Here is a 15,809-nt window from a genome sequence, read left to right as displayed (position 1 = left end):
ACCAGGCTGGCCTCGAACTCAGAAATCCACCTGCCTCTGCCTCCCAAGTGCTGGGATTAAAGGCTTGTACCACCACTGCCCGGCAGGTAGGATGTTTTAAGATGTAGGTTCTTGGACTCTTAGCCTCAGATACTCTGATGTAGTAAGTCTAGGGTGTGGCCCAGGACTGAGTTGTTAGCCAGCCCCTTATGACATTTTTACCTTAAATCTAAGTTTAAGAATTTCTGAGGAACCTTCTGCTCTAAACTGACTGGTAGCTGTCCTGTGGTGCCTGGTGGCCTTTGATTCTTACTAAAGTTGATCTTATGGGTGGCAGTATGTATCTATAATCAGAAGGCTGAGTTCAAGACTAACTTGGACACATAGCAAGAGCCAGTATTGAAAACAAAAGAAAAAACAAGCCCTGGAGAGATGGTTCCACCTTGAAGAACTCTTCCAGAGGCACTGGGTTTCCTTCCTTCCTAGCATCCACGTGGAAGCTCACAGTAACAGCAGTCTGCAGGGCAGCTCCAGGAGATCGACCTGATGCCCTCATCTGGCATTTCCTCAGGTCCAGGTACATCCAGGATGCGCAGACATTCACATGCAGACAGAAAACCCATATACATAATATATCATTTTTAAAAAATAGATTTATATCTTTTGAGCTTTATACGATTGTCAGTAAGGGTTTCCATCTGTCTCTTTCCCATACAGAGTGCTGAAAGCTATGGAAGGGAAGCGGCTAACAGATCAGCTGGTAAGTTCCAAGAAATACTTAAGCTAATTTTCTTCATATATGAGGGTGCATATTTTTAAATTGGTAGAGCTTAAAGAAATAATTCTTTTAGTTTTTCACCTGACAGCCTGGTGGCTAAATTTACTTGTAGTATGGCCTTCTAAACTTTACATGGAGATATGCCAAATGAAATAGCCAATTAAGTCCTATAACCATCATGAAGGGTACTTATACAAATCTGCTCTTGGCATACTAATATAGAACCAATAAAGCATTTGTTTTGTGACAGTTCTCATAATAAACACATGATGAAATGTAAAGTACTAAAGATTCAGCACGAGCTGTGCATGGTTTGCTTCCCTGGAATCCCAGTTCTTGGGAGGGGAGGAAAAGAGGGTTGGGACTTGGAGCCTGGGCCTACATGAGATTCCAGCTTCTAACAAAAAGAGAAATAATTTAGCAGTGGACTTATGCAGTTTGAGTTCATTAGGACCTTTAGAAGCCACAGAAAAAAGCATTTTGGCATAGTAAGCTAATTAAAAAGTTTTGCGCATTAAACAAAATTAACCACTAAGCTGGTGAATGAACACAGGTGTGTAAATTAGGGCCTTTTGACCCCTTTCTCCTGTCCACAGCGTCAGAGACACTTGACTTGGGGATAGTCTGTGCTGCTGACAGAGCACTCATGTGGTCAACAAGTTCCTCCTAAGAAATGAACATGGAGGGGTGCGTGGGGGGGGGGGGATGGGGGTGGTGGCTAGAGAGATGGCTCAGTGGTTAAGAGCTCTTTTGAAGGTCCTGAGTTCAATTCCCAGCAACCACATGGTGGCTCATCTTTAATGGGATCTGATGCCGTCTTCTGGGGTGTCTGAAGACAGCTACAATGAACATAACATATAATAAATAAATAAATCTTTAAAAAAAAGAAAAAGAAAAAAGAAATGAACACGGGACACAGGTAGCGAACCAAAGTTAGTAAAGGAATGCTCTAGGTCCAGGAGTGGAGCAGAGCCATGGCCTGTCGAGCCTGCCTTTGTCTATAGACCAGTTTTTATAGTGTAAAAATGTGGCTAGCATATACGTACCCAAAGGAACTGTGTCTGTGATATAATTTTCAATGAAAAAGAGTAAGATGCTGTCATTCCCTTTGTATGTGTATTTTAAATATACTCTAAATGATATATGGTGACCAGGCGTTAGTCCTGAAGTGTAGCCTGGTGGAGGACTGCATGCTGAGCAGTCACGAGATTATGGGCCACCTGACAGAAAGAGCTTATCCCTGACAAGATGGAGGGACTTAATACAATGGTCAACTTTTTTCTGTAGTGTCTAGTGGTAGCATCGTGTATAATTTTTTATGACAGTTAAAGAATATAAATGACCCATGCTGTGAATACTATATATAAATAAGATGTTCAGTGAAAAGTTTTCTAAAATCTTTATAACATTCTTAGTTTTCTGTAGAATCCTCAGTGGCGGATCATGCATTTTAAGGTCAAGCTGGACTATATAATAGCATAGTCCTCACAAGATAAAATAAGAGCAGATGTATTAAAATTCTCTAAAGGAACAGAACTGATAGAACGAATATATGTATATATGAACTGTATATATATGAACTGTATAGAGAACTGTATATATGTAGAAAGGAGACTTATTAGCATGGCTTACCAGCTGTGGTCCAGCCAGTCTAACAGTGGCTGTCTATCAAAGTCCGAGAATACTGTAGTTGTTCAGTCCATGAGGCTGAAGGTCTCAGCTGGTCTGTAGTATATGTCAGAATCCCAAAGATGTAGGCTCTCGTGCCACTGAAGGAATACCTCAGCAACAGGGTAGATGACCTTGGCAGTGACAATGAGGACAAACAGGCATGTCTTTGATACAGAGTGCAGGAGGTGAGCCTAGATTTAGGATGCGTCTTCAAACCTCAGTACACTGTGTTAAAGGTGAATCTTCCTACCTCACTCAAATAATCCAGTTAACCAAATATCCCTCACATGTATGCCTAGTTGCTTGGGTTTTTCATTAATTCTGAATGGAGTCAAGTTGACAACCAAGAATAGACATCACAAGTCCATCAATCCTTGTCAACTTGACATACAATCATATTTGCTTATGTCATACTTAATTTCTAAATGAAAACAAACAGTAGGTCATAACATGATATAAATATCCCATATACAATTGAAAACACATTGTATATTCCCTTGAGGGACATTTCTTTTAGTATCTCATAGCTTAGATATGATAACCATTGACATCTCAATTGATGTTACATTACATGATAAAGAAAGGATAAAATCTGTACAAGCACATTCTTAATAAAATATGACAGAAATACCCAAGTTAGTTATAATTCACATTGTTGCAGCTAGTTAAGTGGCCTTAACTGGTATTTATTATTACTGTCCTGTACTGCCCATTCTCTATTTCTGCCATCTTCAGCAGGTACCTCAGCAGGTCTTGGTTCTTTTCCTGGAGAGTGACCCATAGCTTCATACCTGAAGGGTCGCTCCTCTTTGTTATCTTGCCTGGTTTGGATTGTAGTTTCCCAGGGCATGGTAGCACCAAGATAAGACCAGAAGGATCTCCTACATTCCAGACAGATCTTTCTTTCTTCTGTTGAGGAGAAGCAAATCAGTTTCCTCTTGGGAACCTGGATCAGTCACCCTGATAACACTGTATTCCTTTCTCTTAAAGCCCGAAGTGGTTAGCAGGAGTCTGAGTTTCCAGATCAAGTGTTTGTTGTGTCTCCTGGCAGGAGTGCTCTCTACTCCACAACCAAAACTTCTAAGCCTGCAGAACTTAGGAACATGGGAACAGGAAGTAAAACCTTTCCTAGTGGGTCACCAGGGCTGAGAATGGAACCATTCCCTTCCCACCCCTGGATTACTACACTCGTGGACCCTGGCTATGGGAGAAATTGTGCCATATATTGGATGTTGATTCAAAGCATTATACTGCCTTCTGAAGAACCCTGGCACAGCTCTGCAGGCTGCTGCTGCTGCCACCTAAATTGGCACTGTAACTATGTCTTCAAAAGGCTATTGCACCTGTCTATCAGGCCAGCTGACTCAGGATAGTTGGAACAAGTTAAGACCAGTGGAGTGGGCCAGATGGCTCAGCAGGTAAAGGACCCCATAAGCCTGACCTGAGCTCCACTCCCCACTCCTCCCCCCATCCTCCACCCCTGAAAGCCACAGAACAGTGGAAAGAGAGAATCAATGCCTCCATGAGTACTCCATGCCCCACCTCCACACCAACATTTATTTATAGACAAATAAAAATAAACAACAAATCCCTGCCATCCGTCCTGTATCTTGTGTCATGGGACTGCTTATGTAGATGTTAACACTGTAAATACTTTGTTTTAGACTTTTAATTACCTACAATTAGGGAGAGAATACAAAATAGTTGTGCATAGTCAGGCAGTGGTGGCTCATGCCTTTAATCCCAGCACTTGGGAAGCAGAGGCAGACAGATTTCTGAGTTCGAGGCCACCCTAGTCTACAGAGTGAGTTCCAGGACAGCCAGGGCTATACAGAGAAAACCCTGTCTTGAAAAAAAAAATGTGCATTAACTAACAAGTTGTCTTAGTTCTATTGTTGCAACAAAACACCACAACCAAGGCAACTTATAAAAGAGAGTACTTAATGTTTCAGAGTATTAAGAGTCTGTTATGGGGGGTTAGAGAGATGGTTAAGAGCACTGACTGCTCTTCCAGAGGTCCTGAGTTTAGTTCTCAGCAACTACATGGTGGCTTACAACCATTTGTAATGGGGATCTGATGCCCTCTTCTGGTATGTCTGAGGACAGCAACAGTGTACTCACATACATGAAATAAATCAATAAATCTTTAAAAAAAAAAAGAAGAAGAGTCTGTTATGGGAAGTGAAGGAACAGCTGAGAGCTCATACCTTTATCCATAACCATGAGACAGAGAGAAAGAGGGTCCTGGGGGTCATTTGAAACCTCAGAGCCTGCCCTCAGTGATAGCACCTCCTCCAGCAAGGCCACACTGCCTCAGCTTTCCAAAACCGTCCACCAACTGGGGACCAAATATCCAAACAGTCTGAGCCTGTGGACCATTCTCATTTAAACCACCACACATATGCTATAAGCTTTGATGCTTTATTCACTAGGGGAAGCTGTGCCTGGCTGTACCATTCCTAGTGATGTAAAGGGACACTTTCATGTTTCATGTAACTTTCTGAGTCATCTGAATGTGGAGCTAGGTTGGTGTTTGTGTGATGATACAAACACTCTGAATCTGCTATTAGGCATGTGTGTTGTTGACCCTATGACATTTGGATAGTATATAGGAAAATTAATCTTTATGTATTATAATTATTTTATGATGGCTTTGAAGCAGGATTTTATGTGGCTCAGGGTGGCCTTGAAGTCCTGAACCTTCTGTCTCTACCTCCCAAATGTTAGGATTCTAGTTGTACATCCCACATGCAGCTTACTCAGGTTCGTAGGTAGCTATGTACTGGGTAAGGGAAGTTTAGAAGCATTTTTCTCTGTGCTCTAACCCATTAGAAAGAAGTACATAAGTTTCTTATTGATTTCCCAGCAGCTACTGTACGGAACCAGAAAATACATTCCCCTTTGTAATCTACTGTAAGTCAACACAGTCATAACAAATGGAGTTATGATAGCTTTTTCTTCACTGCCTCCTAAGGTGGACTGGGAAATCAGCAATAATTCAGGTAGAAAAATCCCATGAGACTGACATTTGTGACATCTGTTGTGTATTTTTTAAGAGATGGAAAATAATGTCATGCAAGATGAGGATTGAACAGCTGAAGCAAACGATATGTAAAGGAAATGAGGAAATGAAGAAAAGTAAGTAATCCCTTCCCTGGGAGTGGCTTGGGGAGTGGCTTGGAGTGGGTGGTGGAAGGTGTACCTGGCCTGGGCATTGGTTAGTTCTCTCATGCTGTAAAGCAGAGAGTTCAGTGGGAATAGCAGGAGCTTTTTAAGCCTTAAATTCAATTCCTGAGTCACACCTTCTAGTCCTTCCTAACTTCTACCTAAGGGAGACCATTCAAACATGAGTCTCTGGGGCCATTCTCATTCAAATCACCTTCAGTCTTAAAGTTGAGAGTAACATTATTATCTCCCGAGTCCCATGGTTTAGAAGTAGTGACTTTATGGTGGCATGTGATGCTATCAGTGCTCCCTTCCACTCAGGGCACTTAGTCTCATGAAGTGTGTATGTGATGTTAGATGGGCTGGACATCTGGGGCATCAGGGCAGCATGGTGTATGCTTGTGGATCTGCAGGGAGAAAGGACCGTGATGTTTGCTTGCATTTTCCAGGACTTGGGTTCAGCTTGTTGTTTAACATCGGCTCTTTGTTTCTCCAACATCTTCCAGTGATGCTCAGGCAAGGGTCCCATCCCCTTGAAGCTGCACAATATGCTGAACAAGTTCATGCATAAAACTTTAATCAGCTCATTCTAACAGGTTTCTAAACTTTAAAACAAAAAGATAGTCATAAAGCAGTGTACCCTGTAGCACATTATGAGAATGACTTTGTGACCATCTGGGAATTCAGGCAGAGAAATCCAGAGTCTAGCCTAGACTTACAGCAACACCATGTTGCTCTGTTGTGCATACTATTGCGGATTTCCAGCCTGCTGTCAGCTCATACCCAGGACCTCACTTTGGGCTGCTTTAGATAGCTTGGATGACTGCCAGAGTTGAAAACTGGTGCTTGATAGAAGGTGCCCTCTGGAGCCTCCTCACTTTCACAAAGTTTAGAAGTGATTCATAAATTCAGCTCACAGATGGAGAGGGTTGCTACGAGTTATCTTTTCTTTTTTTCTTTTTTAAAGATTTATTTATTATTACAATTAAGTACATCATAGCTGTCTTCAGACACACCAGAAGAGGGCATCAGATCTCATTATGGGTGGTTGTGAGCCACCATGTGGTTGCTGAGATTTGAACTTAGAACCTTCAGAAGAGCATTTGGTGCTTTTACCTGCTGAGCCATCTGAGTCATCTTTTCTTGAAGCTGTGTTGTTGAGATATGCCTGTGTAGTCCAGTGAAGGGCAGAGACTGACACTGTAAAGTCTGACTTATGTTTTCACAGTGCACTGTAATGCAGATGCATTGAGGGACGTGGATAGGAAAGTTAGTTACATGCATTTGAAGGGTGGGGTTCATCTAGCTGCAGAGTAGAATAGAAATAGCATCAAGTACTTTTGATGTTTTAGGGGCGACACCAGCAGGGAATGAGGGAATCTTGAGTTCCAAAATCAGCACAGGTTGCAGATGGGTGACTGAGTACCCTGTCACCAGTGCTGGGCAGATACTGAATTTTAAACTGTCCTGTTGGTTTAGGACCTCAGGTAGACAGATTCCTGAGTCTTGCCAAGGGTCAGTAAATATGGAAATGATGGAGTTTTTAAACTAAGTAAAAGTAAACTTGTATGAAACCAATGCTGGGATGGTTTTACTCAGATCTGCATGGAGCTGCCTTGGGAAAGGAGTGTTTCTGAGAGGAGATGGGGAACTAAGAAAGCTCATGCCAGTGCTAACCTGCAAGCTTAGGTCCTCAGAGACTGCGGCTGTGTCCACAGGTGCTTGTGAGGTGCCTGTTACAGCCTCCTTGGCGGGTGGCAAGGCTTCGGTGGGTCTGGAGTGAAGATCTAAGAGTTGTGTGCTACAGAAGTGAGAGTCCAGGTTTTGAGAGGCAGGCTTGGGGAGCATTTATGGGCAGAGCCTTCCTTTCCTTTCCTTTTCTTTTCCTTTCCTTTCTTTTTTCTTTTCTTTCTTTCCTTTCTTTCTCTCTTTTTTTCAGATTTATTTACTTGGACTGGAGAGATGGCTCAGCGGTTAAGAGCACTGGCTGCTCTTCCAAAGGTCCTGAGTTCAAATCCCAGCAACTATATGGTGGCTCACAACCATCTGTAATGATATCTGACACCCTCTTCTGGCGTGTCCAAAGACAGCTGCAGTGTACTCATATACATAAAATAAATAAATAAATCTTTAAAGATTTATTTATTATATGTAAGTACACTGTTGTACTTATGTATGTACTTACATATGTTGTACTTACATGTTGTGAGCCACCATGTGGTTGCTGGGATTTGAACTCAGGACCTCTAGAAGAACAGCCAGTGTTCTTAACCACTGAGCCATCTTTGTAGCCCCAGGGCAGAGTCTTTCTAATAAGAAATTTCTGGAAATGAGAAAAATAGGAGCAAATATGGCACATTACCAGATGGATAGTTATTTTGAACAACAGTGTGGGGATGGGTATTTGCAGGATTTCCCTAACATTAACTGGGTCTGTCTGAGAAGAACTCAAGTGTGGAGGCACTGAACATAGCCATGGTAGAAGGGATCTGTGGCTATGCCTGCTTGGAGATTCAAAAATTTGGTCTGTGTTTGAGAACTGCCAGGCATTATCTGTAGTTTATAGATTGTGCAAGAGTCATGCATAGTGACACACACATGTAATTCCATCCAAGCATTCAGCAGGTTGAGGCAAGAGGATCATACACATGCACTCACTCATGGGGTGTGCAGAAAGTGGGGTGGTGGGTAGGTTGGAGTTGAGCCACCTAGAGATTACATGTAATCAGAATAACAGTGGGCATGGAGAGAAAGGCTTAAGTCAACTTGTAGACCAGCCAATGGGACCAATGTAGGGTGAGTGCTGGGGCGGCACCCAGGTCTCGAGGAAGTGGTTCCTGGGTGTCTTAGAGTGCAGTTTGTTTTTGTGACTCAGATGAAGCTTACCTTGAGTACAGCAACAACCCTAGCAGGCCTCAGACTCCATGACTCCAGGATCTCTGTAGGAAGGCCCTAGTGAAGTTTCTGTGAGTGCACACTAGTGAGTGTGGAGGGGAGGGGTGTTGTGAGCTGCCCGTGGTGCAGAGCTGCTCACAGGCTCCTGTGGCTTGCTGCGTAGATTCTGAAGGCCTCCTCAAGAACAAGGAAAAGAACCAAAAGCTTTACAGCCGAGCACAGCGGCACCAAGAGAAAAAGGAGAAGATTCAGCGGCACAACCGCAAGCTTGGGGACCTGGTGGAGAAGAAGACCATTGACTTGAAGAGTCACTATGAGCGCTTGGCACGTCTGCGAAGGTCGCACATCCTAGAGCTCACCTCCATCATCTTCCCAATCGACGAAGTAAAGACTTCGGGGAGGTACAGTAAGAAGGCTTTGGCATGGGGCAGGTGTTGAGCATTGTTTTCTCAATGTACCAGCACTTAATTTACTGGGCCTCATTTGAGGGTCAGTTGGTGCTACTGATAATGAAACTTGATTCTCTCTCTCTTTTTTTTTTAAAGATTCATTTATTTATTATATGTAAGTACACTGTAGCTGTCTTCCAACACTCCAGAAGAGGGCATCAGATCTTGTTATGGATGATTATGAGCTATCATGTGGTTTGTTGGGATTTGAACTCAATACCTTTGGTCAGTGCTCTTAGCTGCTAAGCCATCTCTCCAGCCCCCATGAAATTTGATTCTTGTCTTCCTCAGCTAACAGTAAATAAAGGGGAGGCAGTTAGGACAAGAGATGGGGTGCCTTGTGTTCTGTCACAAGCTTTCAGGTTACATGCTGGCTCAAACTCCTGGTGAAAACCATCTGTTCAGTCATGCCCCCAGGGCATGTATTAGTTGTGTTCCTGTGAGACACACTGTTGAACCCACAAGCCTGGTTTCCTTGTCTGTTAGGTGGAGGCTGAAATCCCTTGCATTACTGAGTGTAAACTAGTGCATAGACAAGGCCTGGACGTAGCCTTCTCTGGAGTGGCCATTTATTCTATTAGCTGCTGGGGAGACACACTGTGATTCTAGTGCATAGGGCTCTCAGGACACTGGGGTAGGGAGGACAGTGCTTCTCTTCCCCCTCCTGCCTCTCTCCTGCTCCCTGACAGCATTTATCAGTCACCTGGATGCTTTTGAAAAAGTTCACTTGGGTCTAGTGGTTCAAACCTGTAATCCTAGTCTCTTGAAGGACGAGGATGGTGGATTGCAAGTTGAAGGCCAGCCTGGGCAACTTATTCAGATTCTATTTCAACCTTAAAAAAGGGCTAGCTGTAGCTCAGCTCTTGCCTAGCATGAGCCACTCATAGGTTCAGTCTCCAGTACTACCAAACAGACAGACAGACAAAAAAGGTGGAGCTGGGAACAGAGTGCACTCAGCCTACTCCATCTCAGTGTGCTGTAGACGTAGATGCTGATTGGCGGGTGTAGGAACCACCAGCAGAAACTCACATGCTCTCTCACCCCACGGCCACTCCACTTGAGGGCCATGTGTCTCCTGGTTCTCTTGCTCTGCCTGGACTGACAGTAGGTAACTAGTAACCATTCTTTCTTGTCTCCCTCTCAGTCTCGGCTTTGGTGTGTTGCCAGATTTGGCTCCCTAAGAACTTAACAGGTCTGAGTTTTGCTTCAGACTTGAAAACCCATTCCCTCCCTGATCTTTCCAAGTACTTTGTGTCAGGTAAAGCTGCTCCTGGTGGCATAGACCTGTGCTCCCAGATACTTGGGAGATTTACACAGGCAGACTGCAAGTTAAGCCTTGCCTGGACAACTTAAGGAGACCTTATTTCAAAATAAAAAGTGCAAAGGGGCTGGGGATATAGCTCAGTGGTAGAGCCCTTAGGCAGCATGTGAGCAAAAGGCCTAGGTTCAATCCATCAGTGCTAGCAGAAAATCTAGATACAAAGTTGTGAAGTATTTTGGGTTAGTGGAGAAAAGTTAAATTACTACCAATTGTCATAGAGACAACTGATCAGGCCTTCAAGAGAAAGGCTAGTAGTGCAGAAGCCTTGTGTCAACATTACATCCCTATGTGCAGGCACCCGAGCGAGCACAGTGTGTGCGTCTGGATTTGCATCCTACGCCACAAAAGAGAATCTAACAGTGCTCTTGTGGCTACAGGTTTGGGTCTGTAGATGAGTTAGTAGTGTAAATGACCTGATTTCTGTACCATGGTAGCTGGGTATGATGGCACATACCTATAACCATAGCTGTAAGGATGCTGAGTCAGGAGGACCAGGAATTCAAGACCAGCCTCTGTGGCATAGCAAATTTAAGGCCAGCCTGGGATACATGAGCCCCTATCTTACAGACTGATTCTTTTATTGTGTTTTAGTCTGCGTTGGGTTTCAGTATGAGGATTGGATCTAGGCCTCCCGATTTTTATCATTGCATTTTCCAAAGTTGGTAATTTGGGTGAAACTTTAAGACTCTTGCAACTTTTTCATAAGGCTGAAATTTTTTTTACCAAGAAAACATGTGCCTGTGTAGTTGTATAGCAAATAATGACTTGTGGTCAGCAGTAGGCCACACAGTCCCACGATGCTGTACCATGTAGTGATGTGGTCTGTATTTACATGAGTACCCTACTGCTCCCACGGTGCCGCTCTTGCTGACTGTGTTTCTCAGGACTGCGCACACATGTATGGCTTGGTGAGTCAGGAAGAAAACCTCACCTTCTGTGCTTCTAGCTTGTAATTTTTTTTCTTAGCATGTATTAGATATATACTGTGGTTGGGGTATAATCTTTGTTGTTGGTTTGCAGAGACCCTGCAGACGTGTCGTCAGAGACTGACAGTGCTATGACCTCCAGCATGGTGAGCAAGCTTGCTGAGGCCCGGAGGACAACTTACCTGTCTGGAAGATGGGTCTGTGATGACCACAATGGCGACACCAGCATTAGCATCACAGGCCCATGGATTAGCCTACCAAACAACGGGGACTACTCTGCTTACTATAATTGGGTAGAAGAGAAGAAAACGACCCAAGGACCTGGTGAGAAGCAAAAGTACTCTTTGAAAATGTACTTGTGTACATATTTTGTGAGGTAAACTTTTCATGCCAGAGTGAACAGTGCTGCAGTGAACAGTTGGATTTAGTGCATGCACAAGGTTTGGCAAGCATGAGCTTGGGTCATCTAACACCTTTCCTGACCCCAGAGGAGAGCCCCCTGCTCGGAAGGTGCCGCACTGTCCTATTCTCTTCCCCAGCTCTAGGGAAGCAGAGTGCTTTCCAGATGGTGAGGTCATGCACTGTGCAGTTTTTGTGTCTGCTTTGTCTTGGTTAGCCTTGTTTTACAAAGTTCATATTATGGCATATGCTAGTACTCCATTGATTTTTTATGGCTAAATACTATTCCATTGTATGGATATACCACATTTTATATTCATCACTTGATGACTGATGACTACTCACTTCTGGGTTAGTATTAATTCATAGGGAAAGGCAGACAAAAGAATTCTGGTGACACATGACTATTATCCCAGCATTCGGAAGGCTGAGTCATGAGGATTGTCCAGAGTTCAAGGCCAGCCTGAGCTGCATAGCCAAGCCTTACCTTATTTCTTTTTTTTTTAATTATTATTTATTCATTTATTATTATACATAAGTACACTGTAGCTGACTTCAGACACACCAGAAGAGGGCATCAGATCTCATTACAGATGGTTGTGAGCCACCATGTGGTTGCTGGGATTTGAACTCAGGACCTTTGGAAGAGCAGTCAGTGCTCTTATCCATTGAGCCATCTCACTAGCCCCCACCTTATCTCTTATGTAGGGAAGAAGGGAGGGGAAAATCTCATGTTTGTAGAGTGTATCTTGCCTTTTGCCTTTTGGCTTTAGATTATATCTTCACACTATTGGAGTATTAAATGGAAGTTGAAATGCCCCTACAGTTTGTCTTCTGTGGAGAAGGATAGCTCATTTAGTCATTCAGCATATATTTCTGATACTGCCACCACACAAAGTTATTTGGCAAATACTTAGTGAGGGTGTGCTTTGTGCCATGGACAGTGTTGGGTGCTGATGATAATAGGCTGCCTGAGAAGGGTGGGTAGCCTTTTGTCCTTCCCTGGAGAGATGGCTTGTGTCCTGGTTTCATTTCTGTTATAAAGTATCCCAAAGGAAAAAAAAAGCAGCTTTGTGGGAAAAGGGTTTATTTTAGCTTGCACTTCCAGATTACAGTTCATCCTAGGGAAAATGTGAAAGCAAGAATCCAGCTCGCTCTCACACAGTCCACAGGGACACTCACCATAGGCTAGGTCTTCTCATGTCAGTTGATAATCAAGACAAACCCACAGGCTAACTTGTTCTAGGCACTCTCCATTGATACTTTCTCCTGGGACTTGGCTGTATTAAATTGGTTTTGAAATCTAACCATCCCAGGTTGTGAAGAAGTGGCCAAGGGACTATACTCTTGAGTCAGTGCTAAGAGATGAGCTAGTTGGAGGCCAGCCTGTTCTACAGAGTGAGTTCTAGGACAGCCAGGGCTATACAGAGAAACCATGTCTTGAAAAACCAAAAAAAAGGGGAGGGGGGTTGAGCTAGCAGATTTGGGGTAGGCAGAGGTACAGAGGAAATGACAACTCTTCCATCTTGAAAAGTGGTCTTATGTAGCTCAGGCTGGCCTCCTACCCCAGCCTCTCAGTGTTGTATTAACAGGTATGAGCTACCACATGGGCTAGGTTGGTCATTAATCATTTAGGTGATACATTGCCAGGTCCAGTCAGTCTAGACCATTATGCTCTGCCGATTTCAGACTTTTGTGTCTGACCATGGAATAAATGTGAAGTCTAGTTATCAGTAATGTAATTCTAAAAAAAATAGAAAGAAAAAACTACAAGGGAAAACCTGATTGACTTCTGTGTGCACTCTCAGACATGGAGCATAACAACCCTGCCTACACCATCAGCGCCGCGCTGGGCTATGCCACGCAGTTGGTCAACATTGTGTCTCATATACTTGACATCAATCTTCCCAAAAAGCTGTGCAACAGGTAAGTCGCTACAGTGGTGGTGCTGTCTGTTATTGTCATCCATGTCTGTCTTCCTGACGTACCCTTTCACTAGCTGAGAGAAAAGCCAGTGTAAAAGCCTGAGAAGGTTTGACTAAAAATGTGAGGCTGGTTCTGAGGATGAACCCACCACACGTCACAGACTGGATGTGAAGAGCCAACAGAGACTCTGACTGATTCTTGGGGAAATAACCGAAGGAGGGATCCGGCTGTACAAGGAGGATGCTGCCAATCTCCATGAAGAGAGCTGAGGAATTGTATCGGTGGGATGTGGAGGGGGTTGCTTTGTTCTTATGAAAACCTAGTGTTTAAATATTTAAAAGACACAGTCTAACCCAGTGTACATTAAGAGTGCCACTCTAGTGACCCTTGTATTTCTAGCACATGTAAACGTCTTATCACTGGATTGTAGCAGCCTGTACTTAAGTGTTTTGCTTTTTTTGGTTTTTTTTTGTTTTTTTTTTGTTTTTTTTTTTTTTTTTTTTTTTTTTTTTTTTTTTGTATTTAAGTAGGGTCTCATTCTATAGCCCACCTGGTCTCAGGATCCTCCTGCCTCATTATCTGGTTGCTGGGCTTTTTTATGTGTGCTCAAGTAATTAATAGCCAGAATTTACAAATTTACCGTGATATGGGCCTGTGGAAGTCATTGAAAGGAGGAGGTGCATGTGTTTTCCCTCTTTTGTTTTTTATGTTCTGGGGATTGAACCCAGATAGGCAAATTCTCTTCCTCCAAGCTATATCCCCAGCCCAGGGCATGAAGCCGAAGGGAACAAGCCACGGGTGGGGACAGTAAGGAAGAAAACAGTAGGCAGAGAAGGCACAGAGTCCCCGGAGGGGAGGCAGGAGAGGTGATGAGCAGCACACACGTGCCCCCTGGAGTCTGCAGCTGTCACTCCACCAGGAGTGAGACTTGCTTGATCCTCTGTTGATGGTTCAGAAAGTGTGCTCCCACAGGTATCTCTCCAAGAGCATTTCCTGTTGATGCTGCATGAGTTCCAGAGGCAGAGTTGCAGTCACCTAGGTACATGCATTTGCAGTTTGTGTAGATGGGTGGAAATGCTCCCGAGGGAGCCTAGGAAGGCTCTGTTCAGGCAGTTTACTCAGGAGGAGGAATGTGCTGTATTGGTCTGAACTGGAGTTCAGATATATCCTTCAGAAAGAACATTTTAATGCCTCCACAGAGAGCAATGTTAGATGGGATATGCTTGTCTTACAGTGAGTTTTGTGGAGAAAACCTCAACAAACAGAAACTGACCCGCGCAGTGAGGAAGCTGAATGCAAACATCCTTTACCTTTGTTCTTCCCAGGTACAAGCCCTGTGCTCTTAACTCATTTTCTATTTGCTGTCTATTTGAAAGTATTAATTGAGCCTTTGCTTTTTCTAGCATGTAAATTTAGATCAGTTGCAACCACTGCACACACTCAGGAACCTAATGCACCTGGTCAGCCCGCACTCTGAGCACCTAGGCAGGTAAGTTGGATGTGTGGCTTTTCTCTAAGCCTTGTTTCTCTGTGGCTGCTTTTCAGTCGTGCTCGCTGGCATAGTATCCACTGTCCCCAAGTCCCCCTTTCTGTGGGAATGACAAACATTGTACAGTACTGTGTGCAAGGAAACAGCTGGCCGTGTGTGGGCCTATAACAGAAAGTCGCAGTGGAGTACATTTAGCATGTCATGTGTCAATGGAGCCAGAGTCCCTAGCTGCCACCTTGTGTTTCTCTGGAAGCTCACTTGTTTCTTTTCTGACCTCCCTCTGGAAATTGTGCCCTCTCTTGTTCATTTTCTTTTGGGCTTGCATACTGTGTCTGTGGGATTTCTTTTCCTTGCCATGTCAGTTTGGTCACCATTTGTTAAAGTTCATACAGTAAACTGGCTTGAAATTTATCAGCTTAAAAAACAGAAATCAATAACAACGAATACCGCTCTGCTCCATGGTCTGTCCACTCTAGGTGACTTGACGTCTTAGTCACTAAGCCAAAGGAGCACAAACTGGGAGAGGCTCAACTTTGGCACCCTGCTCTAGGTGTTACCCATTGTCCATGCTCTCATCAGCATGGGCACATTTGTGTAGAGACAGGACATATCTTATGTGTATATTCTTTGGAAAATGGGCCTTTACTAGGTGTTTTGCTCAAACTGTAGGCTAATGTAGAAAAATATTGTGTAAATTTTGTTTTGTCATGAAATATCTTGTTTTCTCCATCTATGGTAATTGAGATTTGTGTTCTTGTAGGGTCTGTATGACATCTGCCCAGGATCTTCTAGCTTTCATAGTCTCTGGTGA

At 43.7% G+C, this 15,809-nt stretch overlaps 1 protein-coding gene across 2 annotated transcripts in view; it reads left to right on the top strand.

Moving 5' to 3' along the window:
• The window catches only part of Atg14 (autophagy related 14), a 34,103-nt gene that overhangs the window by 12,627 nt on the left and 5,667 nt on the right, over positions 1-15,809 (top strand). For both annotated transcript variants that reach the window (XM_031361697.1, XM_031361696.1), the window contains 7 exons: positions 697-739; positions 5,485-5,566; positions 8,652-8,889; positions 11,279-11,508; positions 13,392-13,509; positions 14,744-14,834; positions 14,913-14,998. In XM_031361697.1, coding sequence (XP_031217557.1) covers positions 697-739; positions 5,485-5,566; positions 8,652-8,889; positions 11,279-11,508; positions 13,392-13,509; positions 14,744-14,834; positions 14,913-14,998 — 888 coding nt within the window. The remainder of the gene's footprint in view (positions 1-696; positions 740-5,484; positions 5,567-8,651; positions 8,890-11,278; positions 11,509-13,391; positions 13,510-14,743; positions 14,835-14,912; positions 14,999-15,809) is intronic.

The sequence above is a fragment of the Mastomys coucha genome, unplaced genomic scaffold (assembly GCF_008632895.1).
Source record: "Mastomys coucha isolate ucsf_1 unplaced genomic scaffold, UCSF_Mcou_1 pScaffold9, whole genome shotgun sequence".
NCBI classification, from domain to species: Eukaryota; Metazoa; Chordata; class Mammalia; order Rodentia; family Muridae; genus Mastomys; species Mastomys coucha.
The sequence above is the reverse complement of the archived record's forward strand: the minus strand, read 5'-3'. Positions and strand labels throughout refer to the sequence as shown.